The 22,250-nt window shown below is 44.2% G+C and overlaps 1 protein-coding gene across 1 annotated transcript; it reads right to left on the reverse strand.

The window, feature by feature from the left end:
• Nucleotides 1–1,947: 1,947 nt before the first annotated feature.
• On the reverse strand, nt 1,948–11,228 carry LOC120917235 (interferon-induced transmembrane protein 1-like). The gene is made up of 2 exons (XM_040328374.1): nt 10,717–11,228; nt 1,948–2,322 (listed from the first exon to the last, which is right to left on the reverse strand). The coding sequence occupies exons 1-2, from the start codon at nt 10,981–10,983 to the stop codon at nt 2,143–2,145; spliced, it is 447 nt and encodes a 148-aa protein (XP_040184308.1). The 5' UTR covers nt 10,984–11,228; the 3' UTR covers nt 1,948–2,142.
• Between the last annotated feature and the right edge of the window lie 11,022 nt (nt 11,229–22,250).

A 22,250-nucleotide genomic window follows, 5' to 3' on the forward strand; every position in this document is an offset into this window, starting at 1 on the left:
GGGGGAAAGATGCACGGAGGAGAAGAGAGGGGGAAAGATGCACGGAGGAGAAGAGAGGGGGAAAGATGCACGGAGGAGAAGAGAGGGGGAAAGATGCACGGAGGAGAAGAGAGGGGGACAGATGAATGGAGGAGAAGAGAGGGGGACAGATGAATGGAGAAGAGAGGGGGACAAATGAACGGAGGAGAAGATAGGGGGACAGATGAACGGAGGAGAAGATAGGGGGACAGATGCACGGAGGAGAAGATAGGGGGACAGATGCACGGAGGAGAAGATAGGGGGACAGATGAATGGAGGAGAAGAGAGGGGGACAGATGAATGGAGAAGAGAGGGGGACAGATGCACGGAGGAGAAGAGAGGGGGACAGATGAACGGAGGAGAAGATAGGGGGACAGATGAACGGAGGAGAAGATAGGGGGACAGATGAACGGAGGAGAATATAGGGGGACAGATGCACGGAGGAGAAGATAGGGGGAAAGATGCATGGAGGAGAAGAGAGGGGGACAGATGCACAGAGGGAGAGAATATAGGGGGAAAGATGAATGGAGGAGAAGATAGGGGGACAGATGCACGGAGGAGAAGATAGGGGGACAGATGCACGGAGGAGAAGAGAGGGGGAAAGATGCACGGAGGAGAAGAGAGGGGGACAGATGCATGGAGGAGAAGAGAGGGGGAAAGATGCACGGAGGAGAAGATAGGGGGACAGATGCACAGAGGAGAAGATAGGGGGACAGATGCACGGAGGAGAAGAGAGGGGGACAGATGCACGTAGGAGAAGAGAGGGGGAAAGATGCACGTAGGAGAAGAGAGGGGGACAGATGCACGTAGGAGAAGAGAGGGGGACAGATGCACGGAGGAGAAGAGAGGGGGAAAGATGCACGTAGGAGAAGAGAGGGGGACAGATGCACGTAGGAGAAGAGAGGGGGACAGATGCACGGAGGAGAAGATTGGGGGACAGATGCACAGAGGGAGAGAAGAGAGGGGGACAGATGAACGGAGGAGAAGAGAGGGGGAAAGATGCACGAAGGAGAAGATAGGGGGACACGGAGAAGGGAGGGGGACACGGAGCAGCATGGAGGGGGAAACGGAAGAGAACAGAGGGGGACTGGAGGAGGATAGGGGACAGTCAGCTGTGATCGTGTGAGGGAGAGAAGCACCGATCACCTCTGAAAGCCGCGGGGGGGGGGGGGGGGGGCTGTTTGAGAGAGTGGATCGGCTGTCAGACTTTTAAATCTATACAGGGTGATCAGTGCTTGTAACTCCCCCACCACACTGATCACCCTGACTGCCCAGGTATCGAGTGAAGCATCGGATCATTTGCCCGAGTACAAGTACTCGGGCAAATGCTCAGTATCGGTACCGGTATCAGTATCTGGACAACCCTAGTTTAGATCAAAGCATATTCATGTGTTAGAATTGGCCAGTCAAAGTCCAGACCTTAATCCAATTGAGAATCTGTGGCAAGACTTGAAAGTTGATGTTCACAGACGCTCTCCATCCAATCTGACAGAGCTTGAGCTATTTAGCAAAGGAGAATGGGTACAAATTTCTCTCTCTAGATGTGCAAAGCTGGTAGAGATATCCCCAAAAAGACTTGCAGCTGTAATTGCAGTGAAAGTTGGTTCTACAAAGTATTGACTCGGGGGGAATAAAAATGCATGCCACACTTTTCAGATATTTATTTGTAAAATATGTTGAAAACCATTTATAATTTTCCTTCCACTTCACAATTATTTGCCACTTTGTGTTGGCCTATCACATAAAATCCCAATAAAATACATTTACAATTTTGGTTGTAACATGACAAGATGTGCAAAATTTTAAGGGGTGTGAATACTTTTTCAAGGCACTGTACCTTGAAGCGATCTTCATTTGCAGATCAACGTGTTGGGTAGATGAAAAGGCTGCAGGAAGCAAGGGCACATTTAAAGATGGAGGTAAAGGCACAGGTTGCATTTTGGAAGCTTTATTTCAATTTCTTTTTATCAAAACATATGAAAGGTGTAATCAAGCCCATGCAGTAAAATAGTACAAGAGGCAAATTGATAAGTGCAAAGTGCACTGCCCATATCAGTCATGATCCATCTTGTACTGATCTGATGTCGGAAAGATGGATTCTGATTGGTTCCTACACTTTCTACTCTATTGCCCAAAAAAGCTCCTTATTGCAGCCTTCAGTCGAACAAAATTATAAATGATGACAGACACTGTGATCAAGAACCAGAGTATAGTCAGTACTGTGGAGAAGATATTTAAATAGCGGGCAGAGGTGCTGTATTGCCTGGCTTGACTTTGCTTTCCATTCAACTTCTGGTCCCGAGACTGAAAGGAAAAAAATAATAATAATGAGCAATCACCAGTATCTTGTATTGCAGTACATAACTATGCATTTAGAATGTGTTTGTACACGTTTAGCGCTTGCCACACCTGAATTAATTTGCAGTAGTTGCATTAACCCCTTGACGTCCGCGCTATAGCCGAATGACGGCTACAGCACAGACCTGAATTTCCGGGAGGCCGCCAATAGACGTCCTCCCCAGTGTTGCCAACCTACCAGATTGAAATTTACTGGCACGACACTCGAAATTTACTGGCGCAGCCACATTTTTACTGGCATTTCACAAAAGTTACTAAATTACATTTTTAGGTGCACATTTCAGTATTTAGGCTACAAACAAGTACGCTAGGCAAATAGCAATGTGATTTAAAGTAGATATTAAGGTAAAAAAACATATTTTTGTTGTTTTCAATATAATAGGGGAAATTATTTAGTCACATCACTCCCTGCCTCCATCCCCCTCTGCCACCAACACCCCCTGCCTTCACCCCCTCTGCGGTGCCACAATCTCCCCCTGCCTCCAATCACCCCCTGTCTCCATCGTCCCCTACCTCCATCCCCCTCTGCGGTGCCACCAACAACCCCTGTCTCCATCCCCACCCTCTGCGATGCCACCATCCCCCTCTGTGGTGCCACCATCACCCCCTGCTTCCAATCTCCCCCCCAGGCCCCCTGCCTCCAATCTCCCCCTGCCTCCATCCTCCTCTGCGGTGCCACCAACAACCTCTGTCTCCATCCCCCACCCTCTGCGGTGCCATCAACACTCCCTGCCTCCAATCACCCCCTGCCACCAACACCCCCTGCCTCCAATTTCCCCCTGCCTCTATTGCCCCCTTGCCTCCATCCCGCTCTGAGGTGCCACCGCAGTCACCATCACCCCCTGCCTCCAATCTCCATGCGCAGTTCCAAGCCGAACCGATCTTGGCTATTTTTACTGGCACATTCCGCAACCACGGACATTTACGAACGGGGAAAAAAGTGCCCGTTTTTACAGACTGTCCGTAAAAATACAGACAGTTGGCAACAATGGTCCTCCCCTTTGCACGCGCCCCGTGTGCCCCCTTTAGGGCGCGAGCTGTGATCACCGACTCACTGAGACTTGGGTGATCACAGATCCGAGTAAGGGGCCGGACCCAGCCCCTTACTACGTGATCAGCTGTCAGCCAATGACAGCTGATCACGTGATGTAAACAAAGCTTGGTAATCGTTTTTTTCTCTCCTCACATTGAGAAAAAAAGACGATCACCGGCTTTTGTGTAAGGGACATCGGTCCCCAGTGGAAGAGGCACATCCGCCTCATCAGTGCCCACCAGTACCGCCTGCCAGTGCCCACCAGTGCAATAAAGTACCACCTATCAATGCCCACCAGTGGTGCCAATCAGTGCCTATCAGTCTCACCTACCAGTGCTGATCAGTGCCCATTACTGCCACCTATCAGTGCCCATTACTGCCACCTATCAGTGCCCATAACTACCACCTATCAGTGCCTGTCACTGCCAGCTATCGGTGCCACCTATTAGTGCCAATTCTCAGTGCCCATCAGTGCAGCCTCATCAGCGTACATCAGTGAAGGAGAAAAATTACCTGTTTGCAAAATTTTAATAAAAATAAAACTGTTTTGTTTTTTGTTTTTTATTCAGTCTTTTTTTTAACAAAAAATAAAAACCGCAGAGGTGATCAAATACCAGCACAGAAAGATTTTCACCTTAATGCATAGAATGCATTAAAGTGATTGCAAAGTCTTGTTAAAAAAAAAAAAAACATGTTATACTTACCTCCTCTGTGCAGTGGTTTTGCACAGGTCATCCCGGATTCTCCTCTTCTCAGGTCTTTCGTCGCTGCTCAGGGCCCCTCCCTCCTGTCGAGTGCCCCCAAAGCAAGCAACTTGCTATGGGGGCAGCCGAGCCGAAATGCAGCTCCGTGTGTCCATTCAGCGTTTGTTAAAAGATTAACTGATGATCCTGCCATGAAGTTCTGTCTTCAAGATTTACCGATATGGGGATGACAACTGTCTCCCATATGTGCTCTCGCGTTGTCACCCTGTTACATATTCTCTTGGTTAAGTCTACAAGCGGAAAGGCAGAAACACATTGTACATACCTCCCACATTTTTGAGATGGAAACGAGGGACACCTATTATCAAAGGTGTGTCGCATAGGAGACACGTCCCGCCAAAATTGCGGGTGGAACCCCGGTTTAAGTAATCTTTTTTTGTACAATTCTCCTTTACTGGGGGGGTAAAGGAGAATTGTACAAAAAAAGATTACTTAAAGCGGGGTTCCACCCGCAATTTTTTTTTTTAAGTCAGCAGCTACAAACACTGTAGCTGCTGACTTTTAATAAGGACACTTACCTGTCCTAGGCGCCTGCGATGTCAGCCCCCCCCCCAGGCCGATCGCTCGATCCTGGCAGCTCCCGGAGCAGCCATCCTTACTGAGGGAAATAGGCAGTGGAGCCTTGTGGCTTCACTGCCCGTTTCCTACTGCGCATGTGCTAGTCTCGTGGCGCTTTTGTGAATGGGTGGCTGCTTTCTGGGATACGCACAGTTCCCAGAAGGCAGCGCGCCCCATTCCCCGAAAGACAACGCAAGGAGGACGAGGAAGAAGACCTGCCGGGGTATGGGAAGAGGCAGATTAGGAACTTCCGCATAGAAACCGCCATTTCTGGTAAGTAAAAAACATTTTATTTTTTTTACAGGATTTTGGTGTGTTTTTTTTTTTTTTTTGAGTGGACTTCCACTTTAACCATTTGCTTACTGAACACTTTTCAGTGCTCTCACACTGTGAATGACAATTGCAAGGTCATGCAACACTGTACCCATATGACATTTTTATAAAAAAAAAATCACACAAGTAGAGCTTTCTTTTGTTGGCATTTAATCACCATTGGGGTTTTTATTTTTTGCTAAACAAAGAAAAAAAGACTGAAAAAAAAAAACCACACATTTTCCATATTTTGTTATAACATTTTGCAAACAGGTAATTTTTCTCCTTCACTGATGTGCGCTGATGAGGCTGCACTGAATGTTACCGATAGGCTGCACTGAATGTTACCGATAGGCTGCACTGAATGTTACCGATAGGCTGCACTGAATGTTACCGATAGGCTGCACTGAATGTTACCGATAGGCTGCACTGATGGGCTACCTGTACTTCAAAATAATGCTGCTCCTCAATGGGAGTGTGATTACCAATTCAACTATATTTTTGTGTTCAAAAGAAACAATGTATCAAACTACATTCACACTAAGGCCCCGTACACACGACCGAGTTTCTCGGCAGAATTCAGCCAGAAACTCGATGGGAGACATATTCTGCCGAGGAAACCCGGTGGTGTGTACACTTTTGGCCGAGGAAACCGACGAGGAACTCGTCGAGCCAAATAGAGAACATGTTCTCTATTTCCTCGTTAGTCAATGAGGAAACTTGGCTCGCCAAGATCCTCGGCGGCTTCACAAGGAACTCGACGAGCAAAACGATGTGTTTTGCCCGTCGAGTTTCTCAGACGTGTGTACGGGGCCTCATACTTGTATACAATATCCTCTCCAGACTCGAGCGTGGATCCTGTCCCTGCACTACCCACTTCACAACTGCATGCCAACTGCAGAAAAGCACTGCTATTTATTAGCATTACCCCCACTAAAGATGGTCACCTAGGTCATTCAATGGACATTGCCACAATCGGACTACTGCTTCCCTGATGACCCCTACGGAGGCTGCAGAGGAACAGTGTTCTCATCCTCCATTACCTCTGTATATCTGCCAGCAAAAGGGAGCCACCTATAGAGGGGAGGATAAACTGCACCTGCCTACATATGGAAGGTTTGAAAAATGGTTTATTGACAGAATGTTCCCCAATAAATAAAAGGGTGGTGAGGATAAATCCATTTTACAAAAGAAAAGTTGGCGTATATGTTTTTATATAATATTTGCTTTGCAGTGGGTTTTATAACAATCCCTCTGGGGTTATGCGCTGCTTGGCAATTTTCCCTGCCCCTTGCTTTTATGATACAGAACTTTAAAAAAAAAAAAATTCCCATTGTACCCAAAGTCCATCCTTAGACTTTAGATGATTGTCAGACATGTATTTTAAAGTGAACCTGTACTGTAATGCCACGTACACACGATCGGTTCATGCGATAAAAACGGACCAATGGATTTTTTCATCAGATATCCGATGAAGCTGACTTTCATCAGTCTTGCCTACACACTATCAGTTAAAAATCCGATCGTGTCCAACGCGGTGACGTAAAACACTACGACGTGCAGAGAAAAATGAAGTTCAGTGCTTCCGAGCATGCGTCGACTTGATTCTGAGCATGCGTGGATTTTTGACAGATGGATTTCCCCACAGATGATCATTTTTTTCTATCGGTTTTTTAACCATCAGAAGATTTTAAAACAGGTTCTATTTTTTTTCAACGATGGGAAAAAAAACGATGGGGCCCACACTCGATCAGTTCGTTTGATGAAAACGGTCATCAGACGAACCGATCGTGTGTGCAGGGCATTAGGCTTCATGCACACTGGATGCTAAAATAATGTTAAAAAAATGCCAGTAGCTTTGCAGGGAGTCTTTCAAAGTTTTTTAACGTTTTTGCAATAGCGTTTATTAGCGTTTTTCAGCGTTGGTGTTTTTTTTTCAATAGATCAAAAATGCTAAAAACCGCAGGCGAGCCACGTTTTTGAGCATTTATCGGCGTTTGGTGGTTTTTAGCATTTTTTTTAGGACAAAGGAACTTTGAACGTGATTTCACGTGATAAACTCCACTGCTCATTAGAGCTGAAAAACGTGCATGGACATATAGGCTAACATAGAGTGGAGTTTATGGGCTTTAAAAAGAAATGCCCGAACTCCAATAAACTGCAGTTTATCAGCTCCAGTGTGCATGAAGCCTAACAGTCCAAATTTAACAGCAGACACCCAATGATGATTACATATACAGTATCTCACAAAAGTGAGTACACCCCTCACATTTTTGTAAATATTTTACCTTTTCATGTGACAACACTGAAGAAATTACACTTTGCTACAATGTAAAGTAATGAGTGTATAACTTGTATAACAGTGTAAGTTTGCTGTCCCCTCAAAATAACTCAACACACAGCTATTAATGTCTAAACCGCTGGCAACAAGAGTGAGTACACCCCTAAGTGAAAATGTCCAAATTGGGCCCAATTAGCCACTTTCCCTCCCGGTGTCATGTGACTTATGTGTTTCAAGGTCTCAGGTGTGAATGGGGAGCAGGTGTGTTAAATTTGGTGTTATCGCTCTCACCCTCTCACACTGGTCACTTGAAGTTCAACATGGACACGATCGGAATTTCCGACAACAAATGTTCGATGTGAGCTTTTGGTCGGACATACCGACCGTGTGTAGGTTCCATCAGACATTTGCTGTTGGAATTTCCGACAACAAAATGTTTGAAAGCTGGTTCTCAATTTTTCCGACAACAAATATTCTTGTTAGAAATTACGATCGTCTGTATGCAATTTCAACACACAAAAATCCTTTGCATACTCGGAAAGCAAAGTAAAAACTAAAAGACAAAATGAATGAATGAATGAAAAACTTTTATATAGCGCGGCACATGCGAACTGAATCGCCTCTGGGCGATATACTGTAAACAATGAAGTGGGTATCCCAATGGACTATACACACTGCCACTGATTACTAGCTAGAAGGTGTAGCTTGAAGCAGCCATGGGTGATTGCTGTGACACTGTGAAAACAAAAGGGAAAAGATAAGTGAAACCTCCATAGTGTTGTGAACAATATTTATTAATGATTACAAACACGGAGTCGCTGTGGAATTTCCCTGCTCCCTCTCCCCCTGTTTATGGCCGAAGCAGGGGAATTCCACAGCGGCTCCATTTTTTTAATCATTAATAAATATTGTTCACTTTGTTTACAACACTATGGAGGTTGCACTTGTCTTTTCCCTTTTTGTTTTAGGCTGGATTCACACTGTTTTAGGCTGGAACACACGAATTGGATGTGTGTTTTCGCTGCATCCAATTCACATAACAGAAAAAACTACTACTGGGACCACGCCTTTTCATCTAACACTATATATATTTCCCTATTATTATAATATTTCCTTATAGAATCAATTTCCGCCTTATCCCCCTTGTCCGTCGCAGGGGGATTCTTTCTCGAGCGGCTTGGTTCATACCTGGCTATTGACCTGTTGGGTGAGCAATTTGTTTTTATTTACCTTTTGCTTATGTTTTTTTTCTTTTGCTGAATTATATTTGTCTAAATCCTTTAATTACAACTTTTTTGTCCTACTTTATTCAATATTTGTCTTTTAGATTATTCCTCCTGAGGAAGCGATGTTTGTACGGCGAAACTAGTAGTGGAAAGGTCACACACTTCATCAACGGATATCTCTCGGGGGAACCCTGAGTATTTGTATATTGATTATTCAATCTTTTTTTCTTATGAACGATGTATGTAATTTTTATATGTAATAAATAATGAATTTTATCTAAGAATTATGTTTTTGTCAATCAGTACCGAGATGGTCCCCCACAATCTTAGGTGGGAATTTTTTCTGGTCAGCTTCAGCAACTGCCCTCATATCCTAACCTTCTCCCGATTCTCTATGCTTATTTGGATGATGGTACTTTTTTATGTTTTAGTTAAAGGGACACCAAAGGTTCCCTTTTTTTATTTTATTTTCAAATAACAAACATGTTATACTTACCTCCACTGTGCAGCTCGTTTTGCACACAGTGGCCCCGATCCTCATCTTCTGGGGTCCCTCGGTGGCTGTCTCGGCTCCTCCCCGCAAGAACTAACCCCCTTAGTTCTTGCGGGCGCGCTCCCGTGATACAACTGGCAGCTATAGCCGCTGACTGTATCACTCGGCCCCGCCCCCCTGCGCGCCGCACCATTGGATGTGATTGACAGCAGCACGAGCCAATGGCTGCGCTGATATGAATTCATCCAATCTAGCCAATCAACTGCCAAAATTAGTGGAGAAGAGGACAACGGGGGCGAGCGCAGCAGGTAAATTGGGCTCAGGTAAGTAAAACGGGGGGGTTGGGGGGCCGTCATTGCCAGGTTTTTTTTCACCTTAATGCATAGTTCACTTTGGACTTTTTCTATTTTATTTTGATTCTTTTTTTTGCCCACACATCTGTCACTTGGTGTTTTTTTGGCATATTTTGTTTATCAGACATTCAGTGTTTATAACTGCATTATCACCTAGCGCTACAAATTATATGTTCTATATGTAGAGGAATACATGTCGGCCTAAACTGAGAAAAAAATTAGTTTTTTAAAATGTGGAATATTTGGGTACAACATCGCACGACCGCGCAATTGTCAGTTAACCACTTTAGGACCGCCGCACGATGATATACGTTGACAAAATGGCACGGCTGGGCACAAGGGCGTACATGTACGTCCCCTTTAAGAACCCAGCTGTGGGTCACGAGCGCGCCGCCGGCGGTGCGCTCGTGACCCGGCGATGTCCCACAATTGGGTCACAGGAGCTGAAGAACGGGGAGAGGTGAGTGTAAACAAACCTTCCCCGTTCTTCTCTGTGGCGTGTCACTGATCGTCTGTTCAATGTCATAGGGAACGACGATCAGTGACGTCACACGTCCAGCAATGCCCCCTACAGTAAAAAAACACACAATAGAACACACTTGACCCCTTAGCACCCCCTAGTGGTTAACCCCTTGACTGCCATTGTCATTTTCACAGTAATCAGTGCATTTTTATAGCAATGTGTCAAAAGTGTCCGCCTTAATGTCGCAGTCACGAAAAGAATCGCTGATCGCCGCCATTAGTAGTAAAAAAAGAATATTAATAAAAATGCCATAAAACTATCCCCTATTTTGTAAACGCTATACATTTTGGGCAAACCAATCGATAAACGCTTATTGCGATTTTTTTTTTTTACCAAAAATATGTAGAGGAATACGTATGGGCCTAAACTGACGAAAAAATGTTTTTTTTTTTATATCTTTTTTGGGGATATTTATTACAGCAAAAAGATATTGCATTTTTTTCCAAATTGTCGCTTTATTTTTGTTTATAGCGCAAAAAATAAAAACCGCAGAGGTGATCAAATACCACCAAAAGAAAGCTCTATTTGTGGGAAAAAAGAACACTCATTTTGTTTGGGACCCACGTCGCACGACCGCGCAATTGTCAGTTAAAACGACGCAGTGCCAAATCGCAAAAAGGGGCCAGGTCCTTTACCTGCATAATGGTCCGGGTCTTAAGTAGTTAAAGCGACGCAGTGCCGAATCGCAAAAAGTGCTTTGGTCAGGAAGGGGAGTAAATCCTTTCCGGGGGTGAAGTGGTTAATACCTCCCTTCAGAAATGCAGCTACACTTTAAAATGAAGATGTCAAACTCTCACCTTGACTGAGAAAATGAGTGCAATGAATCCCAGACAGCAGAAGTTCATGTAGATGGTGTTAAATATAGACCAGATTAGGTGATCTTGCACAGGACGTTGGTCAGAAGTGATGGCCAACACCGTACATTCCCTTTGGCCACTGGCATCTTGCAATGGGGTCATCTCCACCTTTAGCAGTTCATCTTGCTTGCTCTCACAGTAATTAAACTTTTCAGCAGAGGCCTCCATAAGTTGCTGAGAGGACAATTCATTATCGTAAGTCTCCATTTTTCACGTGGAAGGGACGAAACCTATCAGTTTGTGGAGGAAACCTTCTGCAGGGCTGTGGGAGGAAGATATGTTTATGAAGGCTGTAGAACAGTGTGGAACGTCATACATAGCAAGTTTATATCATTATTTTCAGCGCTTAAAAAACCCAGTCGTCTTTAGTGAGGTTAGTCTGTAATGTGGTTTTGCTGAGCTTCCAGATTCTAAAGACCAGACAGATCATTGTGAAACTGTGTAAAGTGTAAAGTTTCAAAGATTAAAGTAAAAAGCAATACAATGCAAACAGAAAGTAGAACATTAATGAACCTGCTCTAAGTGAAGGGTAATGCATACCTAGGATTGGCTCCCACCAGATAAGTCGCCATGCATTTTGCTACAGTTCCACTTGTTAAAACGCATAGACATGAGAAGATCCATTGCTGCCAACAAACATTGATGATACCAATACTTGGCACTTAAAGGGTTTGTAAAGGTACAATTTTTTTTTCCCTAAATAGCTTCCTTTACCTTAGTGCAGTCCTCCTTCACTTACCTCATCCTTCCATTTTGCTTTTAAATGTCCTTATTTCTTCTGAGAAATCCTCACTTCCTGTTCTTCTGTCTGTAACTACACACAGTAATGCAAGGCTTTCTCCCTGGTGTGGAGTGTCGTGCTCGCCCCCTCCCTTGGACTACGGGAGAGTCAGGACGCCCAGCTCCTTTCTCTATCTGCAACGTAAAGAGCGTCCTGACTCTCCTATAGTCCAAGGGAGGGGGCGAGCACGACACTCCACACCAGGGAGAAAGCCTTGCATTACTGGGTGGAGTTACAGACAGCAGAACAGGAAGTGAGGATTTCTCAGAAGAAATAAGGACATTTAAAAGCAAAATGGAAGGATGAGGAAGGATGAGGTAAGTGAGGGAGGACTGCACTAAAGTAAAGGAAGCTATTTAGGAAAAAAAAATAGTACCTTTAAACCTCTACATATAATAATATATAAAGTTTGCGCTTGAATAATAAATAAATAAAACTAGTTGCAGCCCACCTAAAATACTCCCGAAAGGAAAATGAAAAATATTGATCGCCTCAGAAGACGTAATCACGAAACTAGTAAGGCAGAGCCTACATACTCGCGTCATACCGGAAGTCCCGAGTGAGCAGTGGAACGCAGGTGGTGCGCACGCCCCGACCACTGCTGCTTGCCTGTACTCCTTATATACCCTGTGGATGTACCGTTGTTTACTTTTATAATTTATTTCATTTTAGCGGCTTGTATTGCCGTTTTATTTTTAATAAAGGCCACTTCTGCTTCTTACTACACCATTGGAGCCTATGTTTTTTACATTTGAGGATCTCTCCGGTACTTGGTCCTGGTTGGAGAAAAGGATCGGAATAGGCTGGGAGAGACGTCTCTAGAATAGGGTGACCAGACATCCCCTTTTTCTGGGGACAGTTCCCGGGTTGAGGCCACTGTCCCCCGTACCAAGCCTGTGCCTGGTTTTGTCCCCGGATTGGATTTGAACAGGGGCTGAGGCAATTTCATAAAGTTAGGGCAGGATTAAAAAAAATGTATTCTGAATTACACACCCCCACTCCGCCGCACCTATTAGCTTAAGGGGGTGTATTTATTTTCTATTATCTGTGCCCCTTTCTGATGATCATGTGCTGGTCGGAGTGGAGGGAATATTTCTTCAGTTTCGGGTACATGCCCATTCAGCTCCACTCGCATGTTCTTCTGCCTTTGCTCAAGTCCTGTCCAACCGCCTGCCGGCTTATCTCCTTGCCTTCCCTGGTGGAGTGATCTTCCTCCGCTCCCCACCCAGTAATAGCCCAGAGTAAGACTTGACAGGCTGTAAGGCGGGGGGGGGGGGGGGCAGAGAGTCACTGATTGCCACCATTACTAGTAAAAAATAAATAAATAAAGATGTCCCTGGATTTCATTTTAAAAATCTGGTCACCTTATCCTATACCCCATACACTCTCCGTGTGTCTCCTATACCCCATACACTCTGTGTGTCTCCTATACCCCATACACTCTCCGTGTGTCTCCTATACCCCATACACTCTCCGTGTGTCTCCTATACCCCATACACTCTCCGTGTGTCTCCTATACCCCATACACTCTCCGTGTGTCTCCTATACCCCATACACTCTCCGTGTGTCTCCTATACCCCATACACTCTCCGTGTGTCTTCCATACCCCATAGACACTACTATACCCCATACACACTCCTAACCTAAAGCACACTCCATGTGTCCCCCCCCATACACTCTCTCAGCCTTCATAGCGCACTCCGTGCATGCCTTATACACTCTCCTATACTAAGGTGACCAGATTTATTTTAATGAAATCTGGGGCCATTTTTTTTTTTTACTAGTAATGGCGGCAATCAGCGACTCTCACTACCATGCTTATCTGTGGGCATGGTGTTTTTTGGTGATGTGCCGTGTTTTTGCACCAAACATATTTTTTGGAATTATGGCCAAAAAGTTCAACCTTAGTTTCATCAGACCATAACAGTTTTCCACATGCTTTTGGGAGACTTCATATGTGATGGGATTGATCCCATGACTAAGTCTTTTATGACGAAACATGTGGGGACGTGGCTGTGCAGCAAACATCTGAAGTGAACGTGTGACGTATCAAGGCCGATCAAGGAAGCAGAGATCCAGGAAAGAACATAGGGGAGGTGGTGAGCGATCAGTTGACACCTTGGGTCTGCTGTGACCAATATACTCGGTTTTCGGTTCATCTCTGAACGAGTGTTTGCTGATGAGATTCATGTGAGTGCTATATTTGAAGATTTAAGTGTGGTATTAAACTGATTTTACGGTATCACGCTATTTTGAGCACTTTTTATTTACATGCGGAGCTTTCTGGCAGTGAATTGGTTGGAACTGGGATTATCTGCTATACTTACAAGTGAGGTCTTTTTGTACACATTTACACGCCAAACACGAGAGTGTAAGGCAATTTAGGTTGGTGAGTTTTGCATCTGAAGGGAGAGGATTCGCTGACACAAACCTACTTGATGTGTTATGGACTTATATTTAATTAATATTTAAAGACATTTACATTTTTTTTTAAATGTGTGCACTATTCACTTTTTTCACATGGTGATGTTTATGGACATTAGCATTATTTTTGAATACCTGTGAAAACGGATATTTCTTCTTACATTGTTTACAGCGCTGCTTATATTTTATTACACAATTTATTACACAATTTTTTGGGGTTTTAGAATATGTTTTTCACAGTTTGATTTCTTTCAAAGTAGCTGCTTCACTCTTTTGCCAATTTGATTAACGTCATATGTTAATAAGCGCAGTGGTGGGAACACAGAAAGGGCAGATTCATCTCTGTTACCATTATTTACATGTTCAGTTTATAGGTTACATTAAAAAGGTCAGAAATGATTTATCTTTCTGAAAAAAACTTTTTTTACATTACTGAAACCTGACATTTTAACAGGGTTGTGTAGACATTTTATATCCACTGTATGCAATGCTTGTACTTATACTTCAGTATTTCATAGAAACACTGAAGCAGCAGACTTTGTAAAAATGTATACAGGCGATACTCGAAAAATGTGAATATTGTGCAAAAAGTTCATTTATTTCACAAATGCAGCTTAAAAGGTGAAACTAATATAGGAGATAGTTTAAGTTGTGATTTGTCATAAATTGTGATGATTATGGCTTACAGCTCATGAAAACCCCAAATCCACAATCTCAGAAAATTAGAATATTACATGCAACCAATAAAACAAGGATTGTACATAGAACAATATCGGACCTCTGAAAAGGATAAGCATGCATATGTACAGTACTTGGTTTGGGCCCCTTTTGGAGCAATTACTGCCTCAATGCGGCGTGGCATAGAAGCTATCAGCCTGTGGCACTGCTGAGGTGTTATGGAAGACCAGGATGCTTCAATAGCGGCCTTCAGCTCTTCTGCATTGTTCGGTCTCATGTCTCATCTTTCTCTTGGCAATACCCCATAGATTCTCTATGGGGTTCAGGTTAGGAGAGTTTTCTGGCCAATCAAGCACAGTAATCCCACGATCATTGAACCAGGTTTTGGTGCTTTTGGCAGTGTAGGCAGGTGCCAAGTCCTGCTGGAAAATGAAGTCAGCATCCCCATGGAGCTCGTCTGCGGAAGGAAGCATGAAGTGCTCCAAAATCTCCTGGTAGACGGCTGCAGTGACCCTGTACTTAATGAAGCACAGTGGACCAACACCAGCAGATGACATGGCTCCCCAAATTAACACAGACTGTGAAAACTTTGCACTGGACTTCAAGCATCTTGCAGTGTGTCCCTCTCCATTCTTCCTCTATACTCTGGGTCCTTGGTGTCCAAATGAGATGCAAAATTTGCTCTCATAAGAAAAGAGGACTTTGGACCACTGAGCAACAGTGGTGGCTCTTGATGCACTGACTCCAGCCTGAGTCCACTCCTTGTGAAAGTTCAACACTTTTGAATAGCCTTTTCCTGACAATTCTCTCCAGGCTGCGGTCATCCCTGCTGCTTGTGCACCTTTCTTCCACATAACTTTCTATTAATGTGCTTTAATACAGCACTTTGGGAACATCCAACTTCTTTTGCAATTACCTTTTCAGGCTTTGCCTCCTTATGGAGGGTGTCAATGATGGCAGTGGCGTCACTAGGGTTGGTGTCACCTGGTGCGGTAAAATATGGTGTCACCCCCCCCCCCCAATAACATTTTTCAAATATTTTTTACCCTACTGTTTGCTCTCTGTTCTTCTTTCTTCCCCTTTTCTCTCTCTCCCTATCCATCTTTCTTGTTCGTTCTATCCCTTCTTCTTTCTCTCCATTTTTCTTTGTCCCCTCCCCCCACCTGTCTGTCTTTCTCCAGAACCGGAATTCACATCTCAGGAGCCTATAGGCCAGGGGCGTACCTAGAGCATTTGGCACTCGGGGCGGATCCAATATCTGGCACCCCCCCCACATGTTAAAATGTAAAAACACCCCACTGTGCCCCCTGCATCCTTCAATATCTTTTTGTTACTACTGTGTACCCCTCTCCATGACTGCACCTCTGGACCACTTTACATTGCACAGCACCCTGCATCACTGGACCCCTTTACCTTACACAGCCCCCTGCATCACTGGACCCCTTTAAAATTACACAGTACCCTGCATCACTGACCCCTTTAAAATTACACAGTACCCTGCATCACTGACCCCTTTAAAATTACACAGCACCCTGTATCACTGGATCCCTTTACATCTCACAGCCCCCTTCACCTCTGGACCCTTTTACATTACACAGCACCCTGCATCACTGCACCCCTTTTACATTACACAGCCACCTGCACCTCTGGACCCCTGCATGTTACACAGACCCCCTTCAGTGCAGACACCCCCTCAGTGCAGACACCCCCCCTTTGTGCAACCCCCCCTCAGTGCAAACCCCCTCGGTGCAACCCCCCCAGTGCAAACACCCCCAGTGCAAACCCCCCCTTCAGTGAAATCCCCCAGGTGCAAACACCCTCCCTTCCCATTCAGTACCTCAGATCATCACAGGCAGCGCCACGGCACATGGACAGAAGGTCCCCTCGGCCCCTCCCCCTCTGTACACACAAACAGAGGAGGGGGCTATGCCTGTGTGCCGACTGCCGAGCACCGCTAACAGCCCGTGGCTGTGAGAGGAGTGGATGGATGGTGCTGCGGTGTCACCCCGCAACCCCCCCTCCTCTTGTACCGCGGCGCTCGGCGCTCCGATTCCGCGGCGCTCATCGCTGCAGTCGCGAGGGGGCCGCCCCCCCATATGTCAGCTAAAAAAAAAAAATCGGGATGGTGTCACCCCTCTAGTGGGTGTCACCCGGTGCGGACCGCACCCCCCTAGCAACGCCTCTGAATGATGGTTTTCTTCACAACTGTCAGGTCAGCAGTCTTTCCCACGATTGTGATTCCTACTGAACCAGACAGAGACCATTTAAAGGCTCAGGAACCCTTTGCAGGTGTTATGGCGTAATTAGCTGATTAGAATGGGACACTTTGAGCCTAGAATATTGCACCTTTTCACAATATTCTAATTTTCGGAGATTGTGTGTTTGGGGTTCATGAGCTGTAAGACATAATCATCACAATTATGACAAAACACGGCTTAAACTATCTTGCTTTGCATGTAATGAGTCCATCTCATATATTAGTTTCACCTTTTAAGTTGCATTGGTGAAATAAATGAACTGACACGATATTAACATTTTTCAAGTATCACCTGTATTTATGTCAGTTATTCTCAAAACTTTTGGCCACGGCTGTACAATGCTCCACAATCTACACTGCGCTAATACCGGTCAGCATGTTGTAATGCAGCAGCTGGGGTGAATGAACCCTTAGCTGACAAGACAGAGGCTGGAGCTGTACACATTCTGCAGCCATGATGCTTTGCTTCGTGATTACGGCAAGAATTATACCCCCAGTTGCAATTGGCAAGCACTACCATTCACCAAACGCAAACCATTCAAATAAAAGGTTCAGCTTGGTTGTGGTGGGGGTGATGCAGCATCTAGGTTAAAATAGGTGGTAGAGAGGCCACACATTGCCTCCTCACATGCCTGCGGATTGCTTTTCAGAGGAGTGGCAGTCTTTTTCAAAAAGCAACCCAGGAGCAGTAGATGAAGGGACATCCCATTGAAAAAGGGGGAGAGCGGTGTTTACTCCACTTAATTTTTCAGCTACTGTGTGTGTGCACAGCAGGGGGGTGGAGTATGGGTGGGTCTGCCGAGGCAGGCACACAGGGCTCAGATAGCTCATAAGGAAGTGGGTAAAACCATGGGCTTCTTCAGCACTGTGCTGTTCCCTTCAAATCTGGTCTCTCAATGGATTTGTGAGTGAGATACTGAGTAACAGAATTGGCACAGCCACAGTGCACCCGCTCCTAGCAATGGACTCCCAGCTGGGCAGCAAGTGGAGGTGGAGCGGTCACCACCCAGACCAGCAATGACGACAACTTTGAGTCTGAGATGGCAGGCAGCATATTGTGTGTGCTGCACCGCTTATGAAAAATACAGTTAAAGTTACTGTGTGCAGACAGTGCAGTTTACCATGCCACCTCAGCACTGCAGCATCCCCCCAAGATCCGACTGACTCTGATGGGGCCCCATGTGTACCTAGTGCCCAGGGGTACCCGCTCAATCCCACAGCCCTGCCTGACTCCTGTCGCTGCTCCTTTTTGTATTGGTGATTAAACATCTCGCCTTTGCCATTCAAGAAAGCTCTGACATCCAATGTATCTCAGTGAAGGGAAGAGAATACAAAATGTCCATATATGCAGATGAACGTTTGCGGTATATATCCAACTCCTTTGATCACTATACCTAATCTTTTGAGAGAGCTAGACAGATTAAGGGCTCTCAGTATCTTAAAAGTACATTTTGACAAAACTGAAGCCGGACTCAACATTTCTTTACTCTAGCCCACACAAACCCACTTTATACAATCTTCCTGTCCAAATGGCAACCCAGCACAATCAAATGCCTGGGAATTTACATTCCTCGCGACCTCTTTAAACTGCTGGACTTGAATGAATCCCCCATGTTTAACTTGGTTACGCACTTAGGAGGTCTGTCCAGGAAAGTATCCAGCCATATAATATGAAAAATAGAGATATTTATTGAATAAGATACAAGAAACATTGTACAATAACGCCCCAGCCCTCCTGGGACCTCACACAAAATTTTTCCACAAGGTTTCCTGCCAAGATCTTGAACACCGTAGTTTTCGGAATCCTCAGATCAGCTTCTAGCTCTCACAATGTTAGTCGCCAATCTTTGTTGATTGAAGCCCGTAGACATTTAACATTCTCATGTGTTCTGCTTGTTGCAGGCTTTCAAGAATGCATATCACTTTTAACAGGTTCTTGATCATCTTTAAAGCTTTTGTGCGGCAATTTTATTTGCACTGCACTCATTGCATCATCCTGAAAAGCCTTCTGAATCTTCCGAATAGTTTCCACTGAGTAATGTTCAAGCTTAATGCAAATTTGTTGCTCCACTTGTTCAGTCAGTGTGAACGCAATGGCCACAGTACACGTGTTCACTCAAACGGCATCTAGGTCCTCCACTGACTAGTACAGTAAAGTCGTCATTGTTCACGGAAGCGCATTCCAGTCCAGTCTTCTTGACTGCCAGGTCCTATGGATGCTGTGCAAACAGTTCTTGTTATATTAAAGGCTAGACTTTTTCCTCATCAAAACACCTTAAAACATATGACCCATCCTCCATCACTTGGAGGACCTGCAAGATAAGCATTATAAAATTTCTCTACGATTTTCAAGCTGTTCCTCTTCCAACCCCCCTCCTCATTAAATCTCTTCTATTATGAAAGTCGATCCATGCCTTCATTTGGGCTCACAAGCATTTGAAGCCCAATCCTTTCACTTATGGAAATCTGCAGGTAACACTAGATTTGTCCAGACTTTGACTAATGATGGCATTCCCTCGGCATGATATATTACTTACCAGCTTTAAATCTACATCATCTTTGGCTAGACCTTCCACTAACTTTGAGGATCTACTGCTACAGGAGCAGAAACCCATTTTTTTTTTATTTATAAAATTACCTATAGTATACCGACAGACTCCTTTTATTGGTCCACTGAATATCCAACCTGGGGATCCCTAGATTACCTTCTGATTGGAATAAATCTTTATTAACTCAAACTATTTCTGCTAAACTGCATGGAACTCGATTACAAAATTATCTCTCGCTGATACAGATGTCCCTTGGACCTCCATGCAATAGATCTAAGCAATCCAGACACATGTTGGCAGTGCTTAAAATCACTTGGCATAGTGGTTTATATACAGTGCCTTGAAAAAGTATTCATACCCCTTGAAATTTTCCATAATTTGTCATGTTACAACCAAAAACATAAATGTTGTTTATTGGGATTTTATGTGACAGACCAACACAAAGTAGCACATAATTGTGAAGTGTAAGGAAAATAAAGGGTCTTCAATTTATTTTATTTTTTTACAAATAAATATTTGAAAAGTGTGGCGTGCAGTCTCCTTTACGCCTATATCCCTACCTAAAATCTAGTGGAGCCAATTGCCTTCAGAAGTCACCTAATTAGTAAATGTGTGTAATTTAATCTCAGTATAAATACAGCTGTTCTGTGAAGCCCTCAGAGGTTTGTTAGAGAACCTTAGTGAACAAACAGCATCATGAAGGCCAAGGAACACACCAGACAGGTCAGGGATAAAGTTGTGGAGAATTTTAAAGCAGAATTAGGTGTTAAAAAAACATCCCAAGCTTTGAACATGTCAAGGACAGCGTTCATGAGGGAAGCAGCAAAGAGGCCCATGGTAACTCTGGAGGAGCTGCAGAGATCCACAGCTCAGGTGGGAGAATCTGTCCACAGGAAAACTATTAGTTGTGTACTCCACAAACGTGGCCTTTATGTTAGAGTGGCAAGAAGAAAGCCATTGCTGAAAAAAAAAAAAAAGCCATAAGAATTCCAGTTTGTAAGAAGCCATGTGAAGGACACAGCAAACATGTGGAAGAAGGTGCTCTGGTCAGACGAGACCAAAATTTTACTTTTTGGCCTAAAAGCAAAATGCTGTGTGTGGTGGACAACGAATACTGCACATCACCTTGAACACATCATCCAAGTGTGGCGGCAGCATCATGTTGTGGGGATGCCTTCTTCAGCAGGGAGAGAGAAGCTAGTCAGAGTTGATGGGAAGATCGAATGAGACAAATACAGAAGAAAATCTGTCGACTGAAGAGTGGGGTGGAGGTTCACCTTCCAGCAGACAATGACCCTAAACACATACAGCCAGAGCTACCATGGAACTTTAGATCAAAATCATATTCATGTGTTAGTATAGCCCAGACCTAAAACCAATTGAGGATCTGTGGCAAGACTTGAAAATTGCTGTTCACATTCTCCATCTAATATGACATGTCTCAAGCTATTTTTTAAAGAATGGAAAAACATTTCACTCTCTGGATGTGCAAAGCTGGTAGAGACATGCACAAAAAGACTTGCAGCTGTAATTGCAGTGAAAGGTGGTCCTACAAAGTATTGACTCAGGAGGGCTGAATACATATGCACGCCACACTTTTCACATATTTGTAAAAAAAAAAAAAAATTGAAAACCATTCATTATTTTCCTTCCACTTCACAATTATATTCCATTATGGTCTCACATAAAATACATTCACATCTTTGGTTGTAACATGACAAAAATGTGGATAATTTCAAGGGGTCGTTATTCACAATTTCATGTACTTAGATAATCATGGTTCTTTTCTGTTTTTACCTCATCACAATGCTACAAGTCACATACTCTTCCTATTTTTATAAGAAGATCCCGGCTAGATTTCCATGGGGTTCATGCCCAAGCTTTTATGCATTTGCATTATCTCTTATGGGGGATTTTTCCCTATGTGGATTACAAATTACATTATACAATCTTCTTTGAATATCAAATGCATGATTTTCTACAAAAGTGTTCTATCAGGTTGAGGTCAGGGCTCTGTGTAGGCCACTCAAGTTCCTCCACCCCAAACTCACTCATCCAAATCTTTATGGACCTTGCTTTGTACACTGGTGCGCAGTCATGTTGGAACAGGAAGGATCCATCCCTAACCTGTTCCCAGAAAGTTGGGAGCATGAAATTGTCCAAAACTTCTTGGTATGTGGATGTTCTCTTCACTGAAACTAAGGGGCCAAGCCCAACCACTGAAAAACAATCTCACACGATAATTCCCCCTTCCACCAAATGATTTGGACCAGTGCACAAAAGCGATGTCCATAAAGACATGGATGAAAGTTTGGGGTGTAAGAACTTGACTGGCCTGCACAGTGTACTGACCTCAAACCAATAGAACGCTTTTGGGATGAATTAGAGCGGAGACTACAAGCCAGGCCTTCTAATCCACATCAGTGCCTGACCTCACAAATACGCTTCTGGAAGAATGGTCAAGCATTCCCACAGACTCTTATAATCCTTCTGGACAGCCTTCCCAGAAGAGTTGAAGCTGTAGTAGCTGCAAATGGTGGTCCAACTCAATATTGAATCCTACGGACTAGGATGCCATTAAATTTCATGTGCATGCAAAGGAAATATAGTGTATGTGAACCCAGGCTAACACAAGACACTCTCATCCCCCCTGCATCTCTCTCCATAAAAGACAGTGGTTACAGTCTACAGCCTTGAAGGGATTGATCTATTAATGGACCATTTGCACAAAAATACGGACTGGACTGCATGTGGTGTGAATTGGCCCTCCATATAGAAAATAAAT

Source organism: Rana temporaria, chromosome 11 (assembly GCF_905171775.1).
Source record: "Rana temporaria chromosome 11, aRanTem1.1, whole genome shotgun sequence".
In the NCBI taxonomy this organism is placed as follows: Eukaryota; Metazoa; Chordata; class Amphibia; order Anura; family Ranidae; genus Rana; species Rana temporaria.

What these genes read in the sequence shown, in the direction of transcription:
- LOC120917235 (XM_040328374.1), bottom strand. Translation starts at nt 10,983, where the DNA reads ATGGAGACTTACGATAATGAATTGTCCTCTCAGCAACTTATGGAGGCC. An exon ending in CACTCATTTTCTCAGTCAAG is followed by an intron (nt 2,323 to 10,716) that starts GTGAGAGTTTGA and finishes TTTTCCTTTCAG; the next exon opens with TCTCGGGACCAGAAGTTGAA.